The sequence below is a fragment of the Peromyscus leucopus genome, chromosome 3 (genome assembly GCF_004664715.2).
Source record: "Peromyscus leucopus breed LL Stock chromosome 3, UCI_PerLeu_2.1, whole genome shotgun sequence".
Classification (NCBI taxonomy): Eukaryota; Metazoa; Chordata; class Mammalia; order Rodentia; family Cricetidae; genus Peromyscus; species Peromyscus leucopus.
In genome coordinates this window covers 126,635,919-126,658,679 of record NC_051065.1, presented here as the reverse complement: position 1 = coordinate 126,658,679, position 22,761 = coordinate 126,635,919, and the positions used below count along the sequence as shown (strand labels likewise).

Genomic DNA, 22,761 nt, shown 5'->3' with positions numbered 1-22,761 from the left:
ATGCCTCATTAGGTAGAACACATTCTCTGATAACTCAGAGTCCCCAAGCTTGGGGATGCCACTTAAAAATATACATACTTAGCTAGAGCAGAGGACTGTGCAGACTGTGCTCTGTGAGGTAGACTCGATTGGAAGACACCCAGTGAAGAGAAAGCTCTGAGAGTTCGGATCTGATTCTGGCACACAGGAACTCAGTGGGAAATATCATTGAATCCAGTATGTATGTGTGTGAGGACATGTACAGTCATCCAGACTGGATTGCAGCACTGGTCCTATCAGATGCTACACAATATAGAAAAGCCTGATGGTCATGGCTAGCTCTGCCAAAGCCATTCAGCACACACCTACAGTAAAAGCAAATTTTCAAACTCCCATCAGGGCATTTCACAATGTTCATTCTCTTCTTTTTTTTCCTGCTTCTTCCCCTCCCCACTTGGTTTCTTCTCTCTAGAATGCTGTTGCCAGAACCTTTACTGACATAAAAACAAAATCTAGGTCAATGATTTAAGACATAAAAGGAGCCAAGTCCAGTAATGTGCCATCCTTTCATGAATATTACTCCTGAATATATGGTGACTAATGAGTAGCTGTATGTTGGTGAATAGACATCCTTGATGAATAATTTATCCTTGTTAGAGATTGACACAGTAGTCCTGGTACAAACTATACCGAAAGTGATGTCAGAGTCCCTAAGAAGCTCACTATAGTAGATACTGGACCTGGTGAGCAAGCCCAGCTTCTAGGGACTTACCCTTCCCAGGGTCACTGTAAAATAGCTGGGTTTGTGTGGATGGTGTATGCTTGTTGCTGGGAGGACTGGTGGGAAGATTCATCAATGGATTCCTGGGTGAGATTCTGCCATGGCATGCAGTTTTCTTCAGGCTTTAGGAGCACAGGTGATATCTCACCCTGGTGAAACTTTGGCTTCCTTTTCATGCTTGGGGTGAGGAGTAGGCAGTTAATCAATTCAATGAAACTCATCTTTGTGTAGCATAGGCTACACTCTTGAGCTTGTGCTATATTGTAAGTAATCTAGAGGTGATTTAAAGCATATGGCAAAATTGCATAGGTTATATACAAATACCACATCATCTCACACAGGGGACTCATGCAGCTGGGAGTTGTGCTGTTTGGAGTCCTGTAGCCAGTACCTGCAGATACCAAAGGACTACTGTGTGTGTCCCACGACACAAAGCCTGGTCCAGGCAGGGAGAAAACAGTATGTGGGACAGCACAAAGATAAGATAAAAGGGCAGGATGTGCAGAGGGCAGGTTGCACAGCTGTGTGGTGAAAGGCAGGGGTGGTGCCCCATGCATACTGTATAGTTGGGTAGAACTCAAGGTTGATAGCCCTAGTCTGTTGTTCAACTCTTAGATGGTCTTTTAATTAAAAACAAAACAACAACAACAACAAAACAGAGCCAGATATCAGGGTGAAAGCTGAAAGATCAGAGAAGCAGAACAGCCAGCTACACTAGTTCATACCTCTACGAAATCCCCAGCCTAAAGAGTTCCTGTCTCCTCACTCCTTATATGCCTTTCTCTGCCTTGCCATATTACTTCCTGGGATTAAAAGCATGTGTCACCACTGCCTGACTCTATGTCTAATCTAGTGGCCAGCTCTGCCCTCTAATCCTCAGGCAAGTTTTTTTAGGGTACACAATATATCACCACACTAGTCAAGGCATAGCAGTTTGACAAATTCTTGTTCCATCAGTGAGATACATACCTGAGTAGAGATCAGGAGAAATGGAGCATCCTTACCCCAGGTTCACCATTTATCACATTTATTCCGCATCTACTTTTCAGTAACAGCAGAGTCCTTTTATTCAGGGAGAAAAAGAGCTTGACTTAATTGTGTGGATCTTTCCATTAGTTCCATTCTGGCTGTCATTCTTAAATATTAATAGCAGCGAGCCAACGGCCTCACTTTGTTTTCCATTGGCCTATTTCCCCTCGCTGCTTCTGTCATCCTTGTGCTTCCCCATCGTCACCCATCGTCCTTTGTGGCAGGTCATTTAGCCATCAAAGGAAGTAATGCATATTAACGTCCCATTGTTGGTGCTCCTTGACACCCACATCACAGTTCTCTATCTGCAGGAGGCTGTTCTATTTTCAGAGAGTACATGTCTGTGATAGTGTTTATATGGGTAGCTAAAATTACAATTATTTCATTATTTGGCTTGTAAATATTTGGGGAGCTCTCAGTATGCTTGTGTTCATGAGAAAAACAATCTATTTAAGACAGTATGTCATGGCTGAAGGTGTTTGAAAATCCTGGAGCTTGAACGTCTGGGTAAAAATGAAATACCTTTGTTACAAACATCTCCAGTATGCAAACGTGTAGCTAGAACAGAAGGACGTGCTTGTCACTTCTCAATAACTATAGTCATTCCTGGCTTTGTTTCACATATATTACCCTCATCCCCGTCTGCTTTAATGTAGGCATTTCAGATGTCATATCATTTCACCCATAAATATTTTGAAGCTCATTTCTGAGAAATTGGGATTCAGAAATGAACTGAAGTAGCATTATTGATAACTTTCTAATAATTTTTTAATGCAAATGTAGTTTTCAAGCCTCTAAGGTCAGCAATATCATACATGTTTTGCAGTTTGACCTATTTTAAACCCATGACATTAAATATTACCCCTGCCATGAAGACCCCAACCTTTCTGTTTTCACCTCTGCTATTCCCAACAGCCTTCCACCCCCACAGCTCCCACTCCACCCTGTTACACTACTCGAGGACTTTTTACTTTATCTGGGCACAGTAAAAGCATATTGGAGATGAAAAGTGTTTGAGTTGATGGAGTATAGAGAAAATCTGTGGTTGCAGGTACATTACAGAGAATCAGGAAGTAAGTTGCGAGCCTGATATGGTAGCATATGCCTGCAATCCCAGCACTTGGGAGGCTGAGGCAGGAGGATTGTGAGTTTAAGGCCGCTTTGCGCTATGTTCCAGGACAGCCTAACCAGATCCTGTCTCAAAAAAAAAAAAAAAAAAAAAAAAAAAAAAAGTGGAGAGAGCAGTTACATGTTTTAGATATGAAGACTTAGGGAGAAAATTTTCAAGTTGAAACTTTTTCTTCTTTAGAACTGTTCTTTTTGGATTGGAAGTTAGTAGCGAGGTGGGAAGGGGAATTCTGCTCTATTTACCTTGGTAGCCAGTTCCTACCTTGTTCCTCCTTTCCCAGAGGGAAAGGCCTGCTAGTACCACTTCTTTAGTTGTCTCAGAAGCTTCGGACTGCCTCTGGCTTCTGCTCCTGTAAGGGAGGATTTGCATTTCTAAGAAGCTTCCAGCTGCTGCTGCCCTCAAACCACAGACCTGGCAAGCTTTCCTACTTCCCCTTGGTCCTTCTGTTTTGAAGATGGCTTATCTTTGTTGAGCTTGTGTTGCTGCAGACTCCTGAACTGAGCTCAGCCTGGCATTGGTCATCCTCCATTGGTAGCATCCTGAGAGGAACATCTGTTAAGAAGTGTGTGGTAGTTGATGTAAAAAGTATGTTCTGTTTTCATAATGATCGCATGCTGTGGTGTTCCACCAGCCAGTCTGAATGTGCGTGAACATTCTCTCTTTCCTTCAGGGGATTTTTTTCTCATTTAAATCGTGGTCTCTGTGAGTTGTGTCTGTCTTAGGCAAGAATTCCAAGTTCACTTTCAGATGCAGACGTTTTGGATAAAGCAGGCTGAGATTGCTAGGGCAAATGCTGTCTGTTTTCACTAAAGCTCAACGAAGACTTGGTGATTTTCATAAGTCTTTCTTTTCTTCTTTATGTAAAGACTGGGACAGTTGGCCTGACTTAAAACATCAGCCAGTCAGCAGCCCTGAAAAAAAAATTGTGATTTCCTGCCAACCCTTGAGCCACCACACCCATTGCCGGACCTTTCCCTGATATTTTATCCTGTTCAGATCTGCCCTAAATGTGTCCCTGTCCAGGTCTGAAATTAGATTCTAAAAAAAAAATGTATTTCTGTTGAGTTTCTTTTGTGTGTGTGTGTGTGGTGGTGGGAGGTTTCATGCTATAATATGTGAACGTTGTTTTTAGAAATTACTTTTAAGATTTTTCTAAATTGACATTATTAATATAGATCCATTGTGATAGGAAACCACTACCTTTTGGACCTCTGAAAAGTCTTGCACTGCTTCTTACATTGCCCAGCATGGAAGGAGCGTCTCCCTATGAGCTGTAACTTTGAACCTAAACACGCCTTTGCTGTGGTAATTGTGTTCCCTGGTGCCTTTTCCTCCAGCAAGTGCTTAAAGAAGCATAAGGTAGCTTCAACTTGTAGCTTAGAAGTAACTTTGCTGCCGTGGGAGGGTTATGCTGGCGAAGTTTGAATTTTCTAAGTGAGTTTGTCAGTTCAGAAGAAAAAACTATCAGCAAGTGATGGCAAGTGCTTGTAATCCCAGCCTGGGGAAACGGAGGCAGGAGAATTGAAATTCTGAGGCCCATCTGGGCTGTAGAGTGAGACTTAATTTTACAAATAAGCAAAGAATGAGCCCAAAGGGACTTGGGTACCATGACCTTTTACTCTGGGCATCAGGTGCATAGGGTTAGATGATTCTGGAGTGTTATTATGGGTTCATGGAGGTGCTACTTTTATTCATCTATTTATCTATTTAGTTCATTTAAAAATGTGATTTTAGCTGGACAGTGGTGGCTCATGCCTTTAATCTCAGCACTTGGGAGGCAGATACAGGTGGATCTCTGAATTTGAGGCCAGCCTGGTATACAGAGTGAGTTCCAGGACAGCCAAGGCTACACAGAACAACCTTGTTTCACTCTCCCTCACAAGAGTGATTTTATTTCTAGTCTCTAGTGATCATTTTCATTTTGAATTTTTATTTTGGATGTGTATTTTATGTGGGGGCATGTGCACCTGTGAGTACAGATACTCTTGGAGACCAGAAGAGGGTGACAGATCTCCTGGTGCTGGAGTACAGGTGGTTGTGAGTCACCTGACATGGGTACTGGAACCTAACCCCGGTCCTCTGCACGAACAATATGTGCTTTTAATTGCTGAACTGTCTCTCCAGTTCCCAGATCTTTAATATTAGAGTGAAATTTGCTTACAGTGAAAGTGTATCATAGGGTACAAATTGTGTGTGTGTGTGTGTGTGCACGCGCGCGTGTGTTTTCCCACTTCCAAAGTAGGACACTTATTTAGAAAGTTATCCTAGGAAAGATTGCTAGAGGCATGGGAGGTCAGAGGAATTGGGAAGCCTACAAGTTATGCTTTTATCAAACCAGTGACCACTCTGAGTGGCACTGAAGCCCTTGGTAATTCTGGGCACCAAGGTAGATGACATGAATAGGAGGCAGTAGAAAGTTTAAAGATGGTGACTACCCCCTGGGGGGTGTTGATAACCCTAGCACTTCTGGCAACCCCCAAGTTTGGTGGCAGAGGGAAGGTTCCCTGAAGTCTTGGTTAATTATAATTTGGGCTATATGTGTGGAAATGTGGATGAGCACTAATAGCATTGGCCTTAGTAACTGAACAGTACTTAACTAATACATGCCTTTTAAAGAAATTTCTTACTAAGCAAGCTTTGAACAAGTTTTATTCTTTCAACATTAGCCATCAACCAATAGGTCTGTCTTAGTTAAAACAAATAACTTAGATAGCATTGATACTGGGATCCTTTTCAGGAGTGGGGTGGGAAGAAAAGATTTATTTCAGCTTACACTTCCCAGTGTTAGTCCACTGTTAAGGAAATTTGGGGTAGGAACTTGAAGCAGAAACCAAGGAGGAAAGTTGCTTGTTGACTTACTCACTAGCTCATACTCAACCCAGGTTCAGTAGTAGCATTCTTAATACCTAATAAATTATGAATCTGTTGCCTACTTTGATGAGTATGAAGTTATAAAACTTTGTGTAACCAACCAAGATATGGATCAGAGAGTTCCGCAGTTCTTCAACTATCCATTTGCTAAGGGTAGTTATTTCACTTTCTATAAGACACAGCTTGCTCACAGACTTCATTATAAGGGCTCATGCTGGTCATGGCCGTTTGTGTCTACTTTCTTTCACTAGAATGTTGCACAGTATCACTTGTTCAGTCAGGTTTAAATTGTATTTCCATTGTGTTAGAATAATATTTCATTATATTAATTAATTACTGGAAGGAGCTTGGGAAATCTTCCTCTAAGAATTTTTTTGAGGAAGGACATAAAATATTTTTCAGAGCATTGAGCTTTCTAAAATATTTTTATTTAGCATTTCCATTTTTAAAAATTCTTCAGCTGAGCCATGAAAATCAACATAGCTTTATCAACACATGCTCTCTAAACTGGGCTGCATCTTAAATAGCTCATCCATGGGCAAGGCAACATTTTAATAAATGTACTTTATAGCATCTAGTTGTCCTTTCGGGGCTTTCTGGCAGTCCTTTAAAACCCATTTGAAATTTACTGAGGCATATTTTGTGGTTTTGCATCTGTGCTTTTTATGTTGGCTCCTTGGTTTAGGGGTATGATTCTTGTTTAGGGTGTGAGAGATCCTCGACTCAAATCCCAGATGAGCCCTACTCTATAGACCCGAGGTTTTTGTCAGTAGGTAAGTAGATGCACAAAATGTGTTAGAGTACTGCATCTGTGCCTTAGGGTGGTGAATGTAGCATGCAGACTTGAGAAGAATGTGTGTTCTGCATTTGGGCATTTTGTTCTATAACTTGAATTAGTCCAGGGTAACTGATGGAATTGCTCAAACCTTCTGTATTAGGGTCTGTTCACCCTTGTCTGATACCCCAACAGAAAGGAGGAACAAATGAGTCCTGGGATGAATAAAAATTGAATATTTATATTTAATCCTATCAATAATCACATTACATATAAATGAGCTAAATTTGTGTAATTCTTCCTTAATTCTGCCAGTTTTTGCTTTGTGTATTTTGAAGCTTTCATATTAAGTTGTAAAAATATCTCTACTCATTATGACTTCTTGGCAAATTAACCTTTACCACTGTCAACTATACCTGGCAGGTATAATGGCTTATATCTGTAGTCCCAACTACTCTGCAGCAAAGTCAAGAGGACCAGCTTGAGGCCAACCTGCCCCCTCTTACCCCTTATCTCCGCCCCTGCCTCTGCATGCCTGTCTTCTGTTCCCCCACCCTCCTTCCCCACTGAGCTGCATTTGAGACCCACACTGTTCTTACTGCAGTTGGGAGTGGTGGGTGGAGTATGGCTGGGCACGCCCACAGGGAGCTTAGGAATCTCTCCTGTGGTAGGAGTTCCCTTTCCTCCTGCCTTGCCTACTTTTAATCTCTCTTCACTTTCTTTCTTCAAAGCTGTATATTTCATTCAGCATCCAATTTGCTCAATATAATCATTCTGCCAATGACCAGAACTGGAATTCCCAGTTGTTATTTTTAGTAATATAATAGTCATTTTATTATTCAGTGCTTAACTTGAAAACTTCTCAGAAACCTTAGCCCCCTTTTCCCTTTTGCATAGTTAAATTGACCATGTATTTATTTCATATATATATATATATATATTTGATATATATTTGATACACATTTACAATATACATATTAGTTATCACACACACATACACACACAATTAAGTAGGTCTGTTTAATTGTCTTAAACGTTGTAAAATATTTTGCTGAGATTTGGGGGAGCCTTTGTATGTACTTGTCTACTGTACAGACTACACCGCTGTTAGAGTGTTCACAACCACATGTCCCACAATCCTGTTCATATCTACCAGTTTATCCCTCCTCATATTGAGGAGTGCTGGGTTGTTTCCATAGTTTTGTTCTGTAAAGACTCCCTCTGTGAACATTTCTACATTGCTCTTGGTTACGTGTTTTGAAGGAAATACTACTGTATTGAAAACTAATGTAATCATTTAAAGTGGCAGTGCCAAACTATTTCTCAGTTTGGTAAATCCATGTGAAGTCTCAGCACCATTCTGCAAGAGAGTCATAGCCTTCACAGCTCCTCGTAGTCTTAAAATGTTTGTTTGCTAATTAACTCGGTCTAAAATAATATCACACTGGTTTAAATTTTTCAATTCTTAATGTCATATTAAGCACCTCTTCATATTTCTATGGGTGAAAAGACATCCTGGACATGTCTTCACCCCTTCTGCTCTTTCACTGACTTGCAGGAATTTTGTGCTTGGGAGGTGTTCTCTGAGCTCTAGACACCTGCTTTACCCACTTCTAGCTCATGACAGACATATTTGGCTTTGAATCTTTCACCGCGCCCTCTCCCCTTCAAACTCTGTGCTCCTTTAATCTGGTCCACCTTCTCCAACTCAGTATCTACATTCTTCACCATGTTATAGACACATTTGTTACTTAGGCCCTACTTTCTTCCCTCAGGTTATGTGGAGGTGCCATGTGATACAGAGATGGAGCGTAAGCACGGATAAACTTGTATAGATATTTAATACTGCTGCATTTTATTATCTCAAAGAAGGGATTGGTTTAGTGAATTGGAAACTTTTAAAAAGCTGACTCTTCACCATCTGGACAACTGTGGTCAAGGTGGTCTCAGCCCTCCACATCATAGTACTTGACAGGCTCCTGACCAGGACGCAGGCCATATGCACTGGCCTACCACACTTGGAGAGTGCTGGGCCGTTGCTGTTGCTTAGCTTTGGTCTTGCACAGCTGCCAGTCAAACTCGGGGCCTCATGCTTGTTAGACAGCACTCTACCACTGAGCTGCATTCCCAACCCCCAACACTGCTGTGTTCTGCACAAATATAACTGCTCTCAAAGATGGATGTCTGTGTTTCTGATTCAGTGAAGCAGTGAGCATCTTTTTCTTTTTCTCTTTATTTTTTGATTGATTTTGGTGAGCATGTTTTTCTGATGTGGGTGTTATTTTGTTGTACTGATAGTCCCACATTTATAGTTGAGCCTCATGTGTGTTTTGTTTTGTATGTGCACATTCATGAGTATGAGTGTGTGTGTGTGTGTGTGTGTGTGTGTGTGTGTGTGTGTGTGTGTGTAGATGGAGTAGAATAAAGGGGTTCAGAGTTTGGAGGGACTTTCAATTTAAAAGATGGCAAGTTGTATGTGTATGCATATGCTTCTATTTTTAAAATGAAAAAGGAATGGAGCCCACTTAATTATAAAACTCAGGGCTTGCATACACCCTTCTGCTTAATCTTTTATGCTCTTAGTTTTAACATTGTGAGTTTTCTAGCTTGTGTCATTGTTAAACTTGTATACCAACTCTACGGACTGTGCTCACCCAAGGCCATGAGTCAATTTTTATTTATTTATTTATTTATTTAGAGACAGGGTTTCCAGGCTGGCCTTGATCTCAGAGATTGCCTGCCTCTGCCTCTGGAGTGCTGGGATTAAAGGAATATACCACTACACCTGGCCATATGAGTAGATTCTTAAAACCCCTTGGTTTGTAATATAGCTTATTTATGCCTTGGTATGTACTTGGGTATTATTGTGCTAATTATTTTCACATAAAATGATAGTGAAGTTTTATATCTTCTGAAGTGAGTAAAATTCTAGGGTTCGTAGATAAACTTATGAATCTGAATATGGTATATCAGAATTTTGAAGCATTTTGCCTATCAAATACTTGTTCTTATATTAAGTTAGTAATAAAACAAAACAAAAAGTAGTATTTCATAATTGTATTGAATTTTGTTAGAAAAAGTAGATAGTGGAGAACTAATTCCTAAAGCTGATAGCAGACCTATAAATACATTTATGAAGACAGAGTGGTGTGTGAGGTCTGGGTGCTTGGAGACAGAGGGCAAAGGTTTCTCTTGAGCAGCATGCCCTTTACTTCTTAGATGTTTACTATACTACCTTTAGCATGACACCAGCTTTATCTAGGCCTGCTGGTTGAATCTGTGTGGGTGCTGGCACCAAATATGCATTAAAGAATGAAAATCGCATGTATTGACTATTCTGTTGCTGACCAGTGCTTTGATAAGTGCAATTTCACTTGATCTTTTAGCCAGTAAATCCATGCATGTGCCTTTAATCCAGCACTCAGAAGGCAGAGATAGGAGGATCTCTAGGAGTTAGAGGCCAGGCTAGTCTCCATAGCTAGTTCCAGGCCAGGTAGGGCTACATAGTGAGACCCTGACTCAGTAAAGAAACCAACCAGTAAGGCCATGGTAGGTGGTGATGCCACTTCAGAGTAAATTTCCTGTTGAGGTGGGACCAGATAAACAGAAATGCTCCATGCAGTGGATACCACACAGACCTTTGTTAAAAACTGCTGTATTTGTTTTCAAAAAAAAAAAAAAAAAAAAAAAAAAAAAAAAAAAAAAACATACGTTGTCAGTCCTAATTTATAAAATGGAGAGGCCAACTCATTTTACTGATTAAAAATTACGGCTAATGGGGTTGTAGCTCAGTCAGAGAGTGTTTGCCTAGCACACACAGCCCTGGGCTTGAGCCCTAGTTCTGTGAAACAAAAGCAAAATCCAAGGCTTATGGTTGATTTATGTTCACAGTTAGGGCTGCTACAACCACTCAGTACATGGTACCTATCTGCATGTTGTAAAGTGTGTGTGTGTGTGTGTGTGTGTGTGTGTGTGTGTGTGTGTGTGTGTGTGTGTTACAGTTACATTCAGCTAACTGCAGGTCAGAAGTGTTTGGAAAAGACACATTCCTACTGATTATGTGCAGACTTGTTTTCTTATCTGTCCCTCAAAGAATGCAGTGTATCATCTAGTTACAAGGCACTTTTATTGTTAAGTAATCTTCCTTATATAAACTTTATGGTAAACTGATATATGAACTTAAAAAATAGAAAATGAAGGGAACAGTGATTAGATGAGGCTGATATAGAAAAAAAGTTCATCTGCACCCTCCTGACCCCTGTCTGTCTGTCTGCACCCTCCTGGCCTCTTGGAAGGCTTCCACAGTACCATTATGCCCTTCAGCATACCTGCACCCTCCTGGCCCTCACAAGGTTTCCATGATACTCCTTTGTACTTCACAGATAGCTAAAGCTCTGCAGAGTGGTAAGGATACCATCCCACCAGACTGTGTTTTGCAGTTTGGGGGACTGAACCCAAAGCCTTGCACATCAGGCAAAATGCTTTGTCACCACGCTTTGCCCCACTTCTCTGCTGGACTTTGGACAACCTTGAGTGCAAGATATAAATCTTGTCTTATTACCTGGTAGAGACATGAGTGCTGGTGTGCTGTTACCTCTCTGCAGGTGATTAAAGGGTCCAGTTAATTCAGCTCCATGCTGCTTCTGACATTCTCTGGTTGCTAAGTGGAGTTATAATCTGAAGTAGAATTAATAAACCCATGAGCCAGCATGCGTCACTTAAAGCATGCAGTGATAACATCGTAGTCTTCTGTTCCTTCCCCAGATTAAAGCTGGAATTTGCCCCCGACAAATAGAAAGATGATGAGTGATGCCAGTGACATGTTGGCCGCGGCGCTGGAGCAGATGGACGGGATCATAGCAGGTACCTGAATTGTGCAGCCTGGCCTTCACTCACCGTCTCTGTTCCCTCTCTGCTCTTTTTATAATTTATCGGCTCTCTTCAGTGCTCTTAGGACCCCCAGGTTTTTTGTTGTTGTTGTTTTGTTTTTTACTTATTTTTTTTATTTATTTTACAATACTAGGACCCCCAGGTTTTTAACCTTTGTTCTGGTTCTCCAATTCTGTCAGTTATTCTGACATTTTGCAGCAAAATGTCAAAAATTCCACTTCTACCCCCAGGTTTCTCATCAACCTACAGGGTCCAAGTGCCAGGTTGTCAGATATGGGTGGCCCATGGACCACACTGTAAGAGTGTGTTCTGTCCTGTTTTTGTGAATGACCTATTCCTAAGAGTCAGCATTCAGGCCACTTGGCTCCTCACTAAGGCTCCGGTCCCTACCTCTGCCAACAAGATCTTTCCTGTGACATGCCCAGTAGGTACATCAGTGTCACATTGAGCTGAAGGACAAACTGAAACATCAGTTGAGCACATTATCTTTCCTTTGGAAGCACTTCCAGTGGCCTTTATCTGGGTTTATTTCTTCTTCTTCATCCACAATTTCCTAAACCTAAAAGAAGTCACCCTTCCATGTTCAGTGACTTCAATCCAGCCAAGCTCTCCCCCTCCAGGTTTTACCTTTTCCTTTTATCTTGTGGAGAAGCCTTCCTGTCTTGCTGCTCATATCTTGCTTTGACCAAATAACCCTTCCACCATGTCACTGAGGTGGAGTGTCCTACCCTAGTTCCCCACCTCTGGATCCCAGAACCTTCGCTCCAAACACAGATCTCAGCATGTGCTCCCCTTCCTTGGAACCTTCAGTAGCTCTTTGTGGTGGAAGCAGAGCCTGGACCCTGACTTCTCACCAGCAGAGCAGCTGGTCTGGAAACAAACCTCTGTGCTGCATTTTGGTGGCCACACAAGTCCTCATGTCATATTACAGTGTTGTGTCTCAAGAGAAGACTTGTGTGTGCTGCAGGCCTGTGACAGTATTGAGAGGGTGGACAGTCACAGCTGTTGTTGTGACAGGTATATACAGGAGATGGATATCTCTCTCTCTCTCTCTCTCTCTCTCTCTCTCTCTCTCTCTCCATCCATCCATCCATCTTACTAGCTCCAGCTCTTCTCTTCCGACCATCAGTTTTACTGACTGTTTGGGGCCCTGAGACCTGGAGGTGGTTTTCTGTTCAGAGACTTCCTCTCCTGAGGGAGGCGGCCTACCTGTTCATTGTACTGCCCTGGAGATGCAACGTCACTTTACCACCTCAGTTTGGAGTGTTCTACTTATTTCTCAAGGGGGTATTTGTAAGTGAACCTCTGTAGAGGGATGAACTTGATAGTGACAAGTTCAATAACCAAATCTAACAAAGAAGCAGTTAACTTTAATCTAGAAGAGTATTGTTCTTGGGATGATACGTGCTTTCAAACAGCCTTGTATCTACAGATGAGGCCAGGCTCCTTCTGCTATGATTTCAGAAGCTAAGCTCTCACCGGCCCAGCCTCACACTCGTAGATATTGGAGGGACAGCACATCTGGAATAGCATTTGGGGCTGTCCGTGTCATACGTTCTGCTAGATTAGGGCGTCAGCTTCTTAACCCCACAGGACTTCAGGACCAGAGCTGGGGTCACTAAGAAAAAGGGCCGGCAAGGTGGCTCCGGAGGTCAGGGTTGCTGCCACCAAGGCTGAGGATGTGCGTTCGGTGCCTGGGACACACATGGTGGGAGGGGAGAACCAACCTTCAGTGTGTCTTCTGACCTCCATACGTGCTCTGTGACGACATGTACATGCTCTGTGACGACATGTGTGCATATTCTCGAGAAAACAGCACACAGATATAATAACAATTAATTAAAATGTGAAAAATATTAAGGACTGGAAAGATGGTTCCGTAGTAAAGAGCACTTACTGTTTTTGTACAGGATCTGGGTTACATTCTCAGCACCCACATTGGTCAGATTACAGATGCCTGTAATTCCAGTTCTAAAGTAATCAGATTCCCTCCTCTTGCCTCCACAGGACCTACATGCACACGGCACTCATAAATTCACATAGGAAGAACATGTGTGGTCACACACACACAGAGAGACAATAAATACATTTTTATAAAACTTTTGTAGAAAATAATAAAAGAAAAAGACTATCCAGGATCCATACCAACCGAAGTCAGATGTTTTGTGGTAGGTAGGACCTGGGCTTATTCTAGTTAGCAACAATGTTTCTCCAACTGAAGTAGAAGGGAGAGGAGGAGAAATGACTATAGATGCTTAAGGTTTTGTTTTGGTTTTTTGTCTATGCTCACTCTGTTCTGTAACGAGATATAGTGGAGTAGAAGGTTATCATGGGAATAATATTAGGGGATCTTAATGCTTATAAGTGCTGGAACAGAGAACTTCAGTCTTCAGGAGCGTGTGTGTGTGTGTGTGTGTGTGTGTGTGTGTGTGTGTGTGTGTGTGTGTAATATGCATGTTTTCATGACTAGGGTGTGTGTGGAGGACTGAAGTTGATGTGGGGTGTCTTCCTTGACCTTGCACCTGATTCTTTGAAGTAAAGACTCTTACTGAATCCCAAGCACCAATTCTGGCTACTCTTTTGTCCCAGGAGTCTTGTCCCTGCCTCCCAAATATTGGAATTACAGATCATTGTACTTTTTTTCTGAGACAAGGTCTTACTATGTAGTCTGGCTGACCTGGAACTTGCTATGTAGACCAGGGTGGCCTCAAAATCACAGAGCTGTGTCTGCCTCTACCTCCCAAGTCCTGGGATTAAAGGTGTGCACCACCACATTTGGTTCAGAACTCCAATTTTTAACACTAATGTTAACTAGAAATTTGGTGCTAAGGCTATAAACAGAATGACAGAGGAAATGCTTATACACATATGTTCACATAGGTATGCATGTAAGTTCATTGAACATTACCACTTAAGTGCATCGCTCATTTTCAGGGAATGATTCGTGTTTTCTGGGAGGCACGGCCTCACCTGAGCCGGTCATCCACCTTGGGCCGACCTCTCCTGACCTACCGCACCCCTTTGCTTCTGTCCCCGCAGCTGGCCCTTTTGTTAGACATCCCACCATTCGTATTTACCATCAATGACATTTAAAATTTTTTCAATTATAAAAGATTTGGAGAGATTTACATGATTGAATTATTTTGTCTTTTCCCTGTTCTTTGTGATCATTGCTGGTGACTAGATTGGTTATCTTTTTCAGGTGTGGTATTTTACATAACATAAATCCTCTTGCTCACTCTGATTTTTTTGAAATCAGGTTCTAAAGCCTTGGAATATTCCAATGGGATTTTTGATTGCCAGTCTCCCACCTCCCCGTTCATGGGAAGCTTGCGAGCTCTGCACCTTGTGGAAGACCTGCGTGGACTCTTGGAGATGATGGAAACGGATGAGAAAGAAGGACTGAGATGCCAGATTCCAGACTCAACAGCAGAGACGCTTATTGAGTGGCTGCAAAGTCAGATGGTAGGCTTCTGCGTGTTCCTTCTCTGTGCTTTCCATCATTGTTGTTTGTTCCAGAACTGCATGCACGGATCTGCAAGGCAGAGCATGAGATCCAAGTTCCTCTCATCTCTAAAGATAACTTAAAAATTTCCCTACTTCATTTTATGGGCAGGAAATTTTGCCTGCATATATGTCTGTGTACCAAGTACATGCAGTTGCCTATAAGGCCAGAAGAAGGTGCCAGATCACTTGTGTGTGTGTGTGTGTGTGTGTGTGTGTGTGTGTGTGTGTGTGTGTGTGTGTGTGTGTGTGTGTGTGTGTGTCTGTCTGTCTGTCTTACAACAGATAGTTGTGAGCCACCATGTGAGTGCTGAAAACTGAACCATCCTCTGAAAGGACAGATAGTGTAACTTTGAACCTCCCCATCTCTCTAGCCCCTAAGGATGATTTTTGAAAAGACTCGGTATTGTGTGGGTGCCGGTAAGTTGTCCAGTTCTACCTCTGAAAATGGACTGGCTTTTAGGTTATGTAAATGACCTGGTATGTCTTAAAGCAAACGTTGCTGTGAGGAGAGAACCTTGCACATACACAGGTGCTCTCTCAGTAACAGTAGTGTGGGGCCACCTATGAAGGACTCAGTGGTTATTCTAGACAGGAAGTACAGTGAGTGAGCTCTTGAGACAGCAGTAACATTTGTAGCTGGGTTTGAGGAAAAGTGCCACCTACTGGTGTGTGACAGTCACGCCGCTCCCACTGTTAGGGCCTACACTGGCATTCCTCTGTGAAAGGTGCCATCCTTCCCCACGCCGCTGATGTGGACACAGTGGTAAATATCATGTCTGATATGTGTTGAACAGCACAAAACAGATGCCAATGAGAAGACAAGGAGGCGGCACAAGGATTAAGATGCACACATGCGCTTATGACTTGGTTGGTTTACATAAAAACTGATGAGGCCTGCGTGAAAGGACGAAGGTCTGTGTGGCAAACGGGAGAGATGAGAGCTGTCTGCTCCGAGAGTCTGAGTGCGCCTGTTGCCGAACATTCCATGTAGTGTTGCGCAAATTCTGGAGCCCCAGCCCGTCCAGACCTGGGCCTGGTGTTCTTGGTTCTACCCGATTTGTACCAGCGCAAACCATCTTTCAATGGTGGTGCCGCTAGCCACACAGGGTTGGAGGAGCTAGAGACGGTTCACTTCAGAAACAGGTGATGCCTGCGTGTGACGCTCGCCCTGGGAGAGACCTCCAGGGATTTAAGGGTTCAAGTTTGCTGGTTTCGTTGGCAGTAGCTTAGTGCTCTGAAACTCACTGTTCCCTGGCACATTACTCAGCCTGTTCCTACTTCCTACTTCCTGTGTCTTTATGTTCAGCACACAGTGAGAAAGGAATTTGTTACTGGCAAAAGGATTTTCTCCTCACTCACACCCAGAGGCTGTCAGTGGCTCCAGAGGACCGGTAGATAATTGACTTGTGCTCAAAGCACTTCCATTAACATGTGCCTATTGGTTTGTTGAGTGTTTCTGAGGGCTGAGGGGGCACAGGGGTGTCAGCAATGGTATTGTTAAGACTGGCCTGGAGTGCAGTGAAGGTCCTCTCACCTGCCGCTCTGCGCGGCCACCCCCTTGAGAACTCTGCAGACTTGGTTAGTGTGATTGTGGACAGATTGTGGGCTTTCCCAGAAGCCCCGGGACGTTGCTTTAATGTCAGCTGGGGTGTCTCAGTGTGCTGCTGTGTAACACAGATGACTCGGATCACTTAGAGGACCTTGTTTGCTGAGGCGCACATGAAAGGAAGGGCCTTGCAGAGAGCAGCACTGTGCAGAGAGCAGCGCTGCGGGAGGCTGGAGAGAAGGCCCTGGGTGGAGCAGCTGGAAGTCTGCGACAGAGCAAGACTAGCCAGAGGCCCCAGAGTTCGTATCTTACAACTGAACTCTAAATTATACACATTTGCATTTTTACCCTTTAAAAAATGTGACTTGGGATTGAAATATTTTCATTTTTGAAATATAGAAATAAGATAGCCTACATGACGATTATTTAACAGGTCAGAAGCTGGCCAGTAATGCCTCATTTCTGTGCTCTGCCTCACAGGTTAGCATCCTTGATTTGCAGACATTAAATTAGTATTTCACTAAAAATGGAATTTTTGTGACTTCTACTGACTGTGAGACTGCCTCATAACTTAAACTGCAGAAACGTGGATCTCGCCTGCCATTCTACCTTGTTTTGTGGTTGACCTCCTTGCTGTTGCAGCTCTGGGTCCTGATCCTCACAGTCTGGGATTAGAAAACGCATTGTGACACTATTCAAGATAGACCTAAGATAAACAGAAACTGTGTGTTTGGCTCAGATATGTTCTTTTATTTGCTGCCTTAAATCTAGGGTTTGGCTGGGCAGTGGTGGCACAACCCTTAATCCCAGCTCTAGGGAGGCAGAGGCAGGTGAATCTCTGAGTTTGAGGCCAGCCTGGTCTACAGATCAAGTTCTAGGACAGCCTGGGCTACCCAGAGAAACCTTGTCTTGGAGGAAAAAAAAATCTAGGGCTTGATAGACACATTAGTCATGTCTGTGTAACACTGTAATGTTTCGTGTCACAGTGGAATTCTGTTTTGCCTCAGTAACTGAGCAAGTTTCCTATTGGATAGATTTTTTTTTTCCAGCCACAGGAGCTGAATCATAAATGTCATCATTCTTTAGAAGCATAGAGTTATAGAAATACCATTAAGACACATTCATGCTTACACACTGTGTCCCTTCACCGTGATAAGCTATTAGCGCATGCCTTATTTTATCCAGCTACCTTTGTTTGTGTGTTTGAGACGTGGGATCCTAGACAGGCCTAGAGTTCTCATTCCACCTTCTGAGAACTGGCATTACAGGCAGGTGTCCAGCTGCCAATTACATGAAATAATTAAGGAGGTGGCAGCAATTAGTAAAGAAGTAACCTGCATTTGGGGAGCCAGGGGTGCTTCAGACCTGGCAAGAGTGATAATTAGAAATGCAGATGCCCAGTGCACTAATGAGAAGATGAGCATCTCTTAGAGGATGTGGACTCTCAAACTGGCCACCATTAGACTGGAATGAAGACTTTAATTGCTTAATTGGAAGCATTAACAAGTGACTGTAAAGTATCCTGGGAGCATCTTTGCAGTCTCAGAAGCATCTGCTCTCCACCAGAAGTGAAATGCTGTGATGATCTGTAATAATGTAATGATGGTCCCTTATGGTGGGGCCAGGGTCCTTTCCCTCTGTGGAAAGGTATCCTGTTAGGTTCTCCATCTGTAAGATCTACTGCTGCCTGTCAGGCTCAGGGAGGGCTGCCCAGCACGTGTTAGTACAGGGCCCTCGCAGTTCCCTTTGCTAACGAGGAAGTGGAGACAGAGCTTAGGAGAGCCATCTATGAGGTAAGCCCACCTTAGAATTCCAGTTTGCCGTCCACTGCCTTCCCCCCAGTTACCAACCTCCTTTACTTGTCACTGGGACCGTTTCCCATGTGCAGTGGGGGAATGTGCTAGGATTCTGTGTCTCAGGCACTTTTCTTGCTGTAATAAAGTGCCTGACAACAGCAACTTAAAGATGGAAGGGTTTATTTTGGCTCAGGATTTAAGAAGGAATTCAGTGCACCGTGGTGTGAAACATGTGGCAATGGGAGTGTGAGGCGGCTGGTCACATTGTCAGCAGTTAGGAAGCAGAGGGCTGACAGGAAGTGGGGCTGGGCTACAAAACTCAAGGCCCTCCTCCAGCGTCCCACCTCTCCCAGTGAGGTTCCATGCCTAAAAAATTCCACAACCTTCTCAGTAGCAACACCAGTGGAAACCAAGCGTTTAAACCCATGAGCCTAGAGGAGGGGACACTTCAAACGGATACCTTGTGTTCCTTCAACTCTGATGGCATTGACTTTTATCTCAAGGGTTGTTTTATTCTTAGTTCTAGAATTACCAATTTAACTGTTGAAGTGTACAGTGCAGAAGTGCTGAGCACAACCTCACTGGTGCAGACCTCACCATCCTCTACCAGAACAAGCCTTTTCACCTTGAAAACTCAAGTCTGCTGTGAGATGCCATCCCTGCTTTCGACACTGTTGTCTTTCCGTGTCTGTGGGTAACAGTTCTAGATACCCTCGTAATAAAGAGTGAAAGGGAAGAATGGACACCAGCTAAGCTATGTATGTATGTACACCCTGTTTTAATATGTCGACGTACATCCTGATTCTGAAATACTTAGTGGAGAAGTCACGACATTGTAAGTGTCAGACCCTCTTCCTGTGGAGTCTCAGCACCGGCCCAGGTGCACTGTGATAGGCCGGTGGCGGCTCCTTCATACTCCTGACTCTTCTTCCCACACACACCTTTGCTCTCCTCTTCAGGCCTTGTCCTTTACCATCTTTCCTTCCTCCTGCTCCCCCCTCCTTCCCTTCCTGATTCTTTCTTCTTCCTCTTTCCTTCTCTGTGTGCCTGAGAGAAAACATTTACTTTGGTTTGGAAGGTTTGGGATGGGGAAAAGGAATAGACAGAGTGAGTTAGGCCTGAATAAGTTGAAGATGAAAACTCTAACCTCTCCAGATCCATGGGTATTTTGTTACTGTTGGAATGTTGTTGTTGTAATGGAATCTTTGTTGGTTCTGAAAAGTATTTGTCATTTTCTGGATTCTTCAGCTTAAAATGTCAGATGTGAAGACAGAATGAAACCTGAGATAAAAACTGACCAGCGGCCATCACCCAGCAGTGCACTCTGAGCCATTTCCTATCTTATAAATGCACATAACACTTGGTCAGTCATAGAGCAACTCTTATTGCAGTTACCAAGTGCCTGCTGCACTTGAGACACTGCTCTAGACATGGAGAATACAGTGGGTTTGTTTGTTGTTTGAAAACAAATTTCTCCGACTCATAATGCTGACATGCTGTTGGGAAGACTGGAAAGAAATGATATAAACATGGTAAATGGATAGTACATAAGAATTTGGTGAGTGTTGAGAAAAGCTCCAGCAGGGAGAAAGAGCGAATCCATGTAACTTCAGACGAGGTGGCGAAAGCATCTCTCAGAATGCAGCTTCTGGATAAGCACCAGAATGTGAAGAGACTGAGAGAGATGGTGGCCAGAGAAAGAGTTTTCCAGATTGTGTGAGCAGCCAGTACACACCTAACCAGCGGGCTTGGTGGTCAATGACTCCGCCACTGGCAGTTTCCAAAAGCCATGCTCTAGCTTGTCACCTAAATTTAGGCATCTCCATTATCACTATTAAATTTATCATTGTGCTAAAAATATTCTCTCTGTGTGTGTATATGCATGTTCATGTGTGTATAGAAACCTGAGTATGGGCGTGCACATGTTTGCATGTATATGTGTATGAAGGCCTGAGTTTGATGTTCAGTGTCTTCCTTGATCACTTTCTGCCTGATACATTGAGTCACGGTCTCACACTTGAACCCAGAGCTTACCAATTCAGCTAGTCTTGCTAGCCAGCTTGCTCTGGGGATCTTCTATCTCAGATCCCCCCTTCCCCCCTGAAATTACAGGCATGACGGTGTGCCCACCTAGCTTTATGTGGGTGCTGGGGATCCAACTGCCAGCCTCATGCTTATGTGCCAAGCACTTTGCCTGCTGAGCCGTCTCTCCAGCCACCAGAATTTTGTTTGTATTTCTAGGGATGGAGTCCAGAGCCATGTACACTGGGCAAGCTCTCTATCACTGAGCTACACCCTCATTCTTCAGAAATACTTTAATAGACTAGATTAAGCACATGTTAAAGAAAGTGTTCTGGGCACGTGTCAATTGTCTAGAGGTCCTCTTGGGCCATGGCTGCCACTGGTGGCCTTTTGTGTGAGTGAGGAGAAAATCCTCTTGCAGGTAATAAATTCCTTTCTCAGTGTGTGGTGAATGTAAAGACACAGGAAGTAGGAACAGGCTGAGAAATGTTTCAGGGAACAGTGAATTTCAGAGCACTGAGATACCCACAAAACCCCCCAGCAAACCTGGACCTTTAAGTCTCTGAGCGAGACACTCCTAGAACAAATGCCAAGTCTTACAAACAGGCCCCACCATCTGTTTCCAAAGGCAAAACATCTCAAATTGCTTGAGTTATCTTATTAGCCACACCACCACTGAAAGGTGAATCATACTGTCTGCACTTAAAAGTCCAAATGCCCTGCAAGGCTCAGGACATTTTGGAAGAGGGTGGGAGAAAAAGTAAGCGCTGGAGAAAGGGGTGGCGTGCTCTAGAATGTGTCTTCGGGGCTGGCTTGGCCACTGCACTCTTGAACTCAGCAGCTGTGATTACCTGCACAAGACTGGGCCTGTCAGCATTCCCTCACGGAGAGGGGAGGGGCGCCTGCAGCTCTGCCTCTTCCAGAGGAGCTGGAGGCAGATAGTGGTTGCTGGGGGAGGGAGAGGCATTTTCTTCAGTGTGTAGCCTCCGAAGTTGCCCATGCTCCTGTAAGTAACTAGTTAAACTCATTCAAAAGACAAAAGAGATGAAAGTAAAAAGGGGGGCGGTTACTTGAGCAGAAGGAGCTCAGCGAGTAGAGACGGGGTAGTAAAGGTAAATATACTCCCAGTATGTCACGTGCGCAGAGCCGATTATTATGTGTAATTGTGTATGGTAACAAATGAGCACTGGCTCGGGACTGGACTGGTCGGGTTCTAAAATTTGTGATGGCAGGCGTGTGCCACCCTTCCTAGCTGATCTGGGATTCAGACAGAGCTCAGAGAACAGAGCAAGGTGGAGGTGGGAGATAATGCTGAGGACTGTAGATGAACAGAACCAGGAGATCGAAGGGGAACACAACCACAAAGCAGGCAACGGCTCTCTTTCTGGTGAACTGAAAATGTGGAGGCTGAATTGCATATAGAGGTAGCTGTTCCCTCTAACTATTGTGTGTGTCTTAAATGACCCGAACAAAGGCGGTGGTAAAGCAGTCATGTGACAGGATGCCAGCAGTTCCTACATGGTAGTCCTGATGTGCTGGTAACACTTGGCACAGAAATGAAAGGGTGGGCCGTGCCCTCATCTGTGTGTACCTGCACTGTGCTCAGAAAAGCCACATTCCCAGGTCAGATTATTGGCTAGCTCCAGGACTCTATAACTGTGAAGAGACAATACTTGTTAGATGTTTTTCTCCTGACTGTACCAGGAAGACCTGACCAACACCATAAGTTCCTTAAGTGAATATAGTGTCCGTGTGGCCGCAGAGTGTACCGTGCCTCCTGTTGTCAACTTATGCAGCTGGATTGAATGTTGTCAGTGAGACTCGTAACACACTGAGTATAAAGAGCTGTCCTGAATGCATTTCAGAGGAGTTAAATATAGTAACTCAGGGTGGTCTTTAATGCCTTGGACATAGGAATCTGTAAAGAACTTGTAGTGAATCCAGTTTTTGATGATGTGTATCATATTTTATAATCCTTCTGGAAGAATGAAAAGAAATGCAGGACGGTTTTACACTAAGAAACTGTTAGGGAGAGTAAATGGCTGTTCTAGTTTGCATATTGATGTTATATAAATAGCAACTTTGGAAGGAAAGAGTTTATTTGGTTTGCACTTCCAAATTACAATCTACCAAGGAAATCGGGTCAGGAACCCTGGAGGACAGTTGCTTAGCAGCTTATTCTCTGACTCACATTCAGCTACATTTTTTATGCTGTCCAAGCCTCCCCTGCCTAGGGGTGGTCACACCCACAGTGGGCTGGGCCTTCCTACACCAAAAAGCAGTAAAGAAAATGCCCCACAGGCCAGTTCTGTGTAGGCAAGTCATTGGTTGGGGTACTTTCTTCCCGAATGTGTGACAGTGGTCAGTTCACATAAAGTTGGTGATTGGCCATCAGTGGCAGAATGTGGTAAAAAGCTGTTTTGTGAAGTTGAGGGC

At 43.5% G+C, this 22,761-nt stretch overlaps 1 protein-coding gene across 15 annotated transcripts in view; it reads left to right on the top strand.

Annotated features, from left to right (window-relative positions):
- The window catches only part of Ppfibp1 (PPFIA binding protein 1), a 152,190-nt gene that overhangs the window by 78,435 nt on the left and 50,994 nt on the right, over nt 1-22,761 (top strand). For all 15 annotated transcript variants that reach the window (XM_028891653.2, XM_037203976.1, XM_037203974.1 and 12 more), the window contains 2 exons: nt 11,329-11,427; nt 14,714-14,919. In XM_028891653.2, coding sequence (XP_028747486.1) covers nt 11,364-11,427; nt 14,714-14,919 — 270 coding nt within the window. In that variant the 5' untranslated portion in view covers nt 11,329-11,363. The remainder of the gene's footprint in view (nt 1-11,328; nt 11,428-14,713; nt 14,920-22,761) is intronic.